The sequence below is a fragment of the Oratosquilla oratoria genome, chromosome 22 (assembly GCF_046742065.1).
Source record: "Oratosquilla oratoria isolate Oo_2021 chromosome 22, ASM4674206v1, whole genome shotgun sequence".
In the NCBI taxonomy this organism is placed as follows: domain Eukaryota; kingdom Metazoa; phylum Arthropoda; class Malacostraca; order Stomatopoda; family Squillidae; genus Oratosquilla; species Oratosquilla oratoria.
The window spans coordinates 5283929-5287006 of record NC_134798.1 but is presented as its reverse complement, the minus strand read 5'-3'; the positions used below and the strand labels follow the sequence as shown (position 1 = coordinate 5287006).

At 47.1% G+C, this 3078-nt stretch overlaps 1 protein-coding gene across 1 annotated transcript in view; it reads right to left on the bottom strand.

Moving 5' to 3' along the window:
• Window positions 1-133: 133 nt before the first annotated feature.
• Window positions 134-3078, bottom strand: part of LOC143037201 (uncharacterized) — a 35747-nt gene continuing 32802 nt past the window's right edge. Inside the window, exon 2 of the mRNA XM_076205319.1 lies at window positions 134-3078. This exon is cut by the window's right edge and continues 368 nt beyond it. Coding sequence (XP_076061434.1) covers window positions 2570-3078 — 509 coding nt within the window. The 3' untranslated portion in view covers window positions 134-2569.

Here is a 3078-nt window from a genome sequence, read left to right as displayed (position 1 = left end):
GTATAAAAGGGACATGTTATTTATAAACGGAGGTTGGCCGCGTGCTTGTGACGGGAGAAAAGAAAACGTTGGATAAACGTGGTAAGTTGTAACGGGAAAGCGTATATCAAAGCAAAGTGAAAGAAGAGGAAGTATTTCATGGGTCCACACAAAAACGGGGCAGTGCAGATTGGAGCAACAGAAAATAGGACAATTTGTAATATGGCAATGTGATACAAATTTCAGAAAATGATAATGACATAATATGAAAGAGAGAAACTACAACGAAAAAAAAAAACTGCCTCTTTGGAGACAAATGTCTTCTAATGATCTCGCCATGGACCCAACGATCTACTCCATTGGAGGAGAATGAACGACAGAAGAAATAAGACAGAGGAAAGAAATAACTGGATGATGAAAGAAGGAAAGAGGAAAAGGGAGGAGAACCAAAGAAGAATGAATGAGGAAGGAGGACCAAGGAAGGAGGAAGAAGGTGGGATGAAGGGATGAAGGAAGGAGTAAGGTGAAAAGCATAATTTGAGAGTATAAAAGAGCCGATCAAATTACTCGCCTGAAAGAGTTTTCTTGTCTTAAGTAAAGGACTTGACTGGCTAATATTAAGCAGCAGGAGGCAGACAGACAGGCCGATTGGTCAGCCAGATGATTGACTGTGGTCCATCACTTGGGTCACTGCAAATATTCGAGTTCGTCAACAAATACTGTAGACAATTAAAATGATACCCAAGGAGGAGGGGGAGAAGAAGAGGAGGAGGACGAAGACGAGATGAAGACAGAGTGATCCTTCCGAGACTGACCGGATCTGTGGTCACCGCAATTCCACGAGGGGATCTTCTAAAGGAGGCGAGATCCAATATTTTAGGTGCTTCGGGAGTCAGCGGAAACCCGTCCACAAAGAACCCTCGGATTGCGAGGGGTCTTACGAAGAAGGCTAGATCCCCGAGGGCGCCTCGGGAGTTCCTCGTCCTGCTTCAGGAGTCAGCGGAAACCGTTCATAAAGAACTCACAGACTTCGAAAAGTCCAACTCAAACTCTCTGTCCACACGAGTTGAGTCACTGTCCAGCACGATTTCCACGAGAAATCTTACGATGATTATGATAGGTCTCGCTTGTATTCTAGACTTCTTGTCTCTCATCACTGTGAGTAGGAGGAAACAGTGTGCAAAACCCCACGAACCTTCGGGTCGTCCAAACACGTATGAAATAGTTATAAGCGAGATATAAAACTCCTTATATTACGTCATAATTAGAACATTTCAAACTCTTGTCAATCAAACATGATCTTACGGATAACGGTGGCTAATACATCAAGAGTTGGGGATGATTCTTTTAATCCAAAAGCGCTAGAGTAAATCCAGAAGAAATTTGAAGTTGTATTCAATATAAAGAGGAAGACCAGAGGCTTGATGAAGAATGATCATTACGATTATAGCTGGGCTTCAAAGAGAGTACTAAAGATTTTGGCTTGGCATTAAAAATGGTCATCAAAGAGAATGCAGACTCAAGACAAGTCTGTCTCGAACATCACGAGGATGAGACTAAACTCCACAAACACCAGTCCTACGATTCGATATCACATTTCTTAAAAGCATGAAGATGAATTAAGCGTTTGTATATGTGATTTATTTTTGGCTGCATTATAGAATTATGTAATAATACTTGTAGGCTTTTGGTCACTTAAGACTGCGTCAACGAGGTGATCCGAGTGGGCCACACCCTTGGAGGATCTATGATAGAGCTACGTCCGCAATGGAGATTGCTAGTATCTACTAAAGTATTGATAGACATATTTTAAACATGACACATCAAACTCACAGACAACCTTCTTAGTTTGGATGACTTCGAGGGAGACTGTCATCCAGGGTTGACCTTATGATTGTCCCTGGATGACTTTAAGGAGAGTCATCCAAGGGCAACCCCATGGCTGTCCCCAGATGACTGTGAGGAAAGAGTCACCAAGGGGAATCCAATGGCTGTCCCTGGATAACTTCGAAGACAGTCATCCAGAGACAGCCCTATGGCAGTACCTGGATGACCCCAAGGAAAGTCTCTTCCAGGGGTAAACCCTATGATTGTCCCCGGATGACCATTGGGAGATAGGGGGAATACCGTCATCCATGACTCTTTTCGGACCCCTTCAAGCCATTCCCGGAATTCTCCCAGGCCGAAGACCCTGACAAGAGCCCCAGATATTTCCCGGACGACGCGTCAGTCGCGAACGGGAGCCTCGCAAAGATCTTACACATACAAGATTGCCTTGACGACGACACAGAAGCGGGTGCCTGCGTTTGCCAGTTGGCGCCAAGCATTGGCACCGGGGGATAGGGGCGGGGGATTAGGGAAGTGTATCACATCTGTGTGGGTCAAGGGGGACAGGTGGCCACCGTACTAAATCCAGGGGGGGAGGGGCACTTTATGAAACTTGAGTACGAAAATAACCTTTTTTGCTCTTACATAATTTTTTTTTTCTCATTTTTTTTCTCTTTCTCTTGGAAGGTAACTAAACACTAAATGCAACAGTTCAAGGTACCGAAGAACACAGGGTCACCTCCGCTCCCGAAGACCTCAAGACCTAGCGTAAGCTTTTGTTGGATCCTTTCGAAGACCCCTTAGATCCCTTCCGAGGGGAGTGGTGCTTCTCGAGCAGCCCCTGCGTCTCGAGGGGCGAGGTCGGGGTCACGGACGACTCCGGGGTGGAGTCGAGGGCGTCTGTACTCGCGTCAACCTCACACTCGTCCTCCTCCAAAATCCTGGAGAGAACGGGTTCAGTTGAGGTGGAGGGAGTTATCGGTCCGTCGTGAGGACCTCCCGGGGGGATTGGGGGAGGCTGCTGGACCAGGTTCTCCTCCAAAGGCTGCAATTCATTGGGTACTTTGGTCACAGGACTGCTGACTGATGGCGTTTCGCTACAGGAGACAACCGCCGTGCCGTTCTGGTGCGCGTGCTCAGACTTGCTGGTGTCGGCGCGCCGCTCCCTTGGCGGTGTGGGTAGCCCGCTCTCTGCGTCTCTGACTAACCGATGCCCGGATTTCGACCGGGCCAGTCTCCTTTTGATGTATTTGTTGAGTTCCTTCTCCTCGT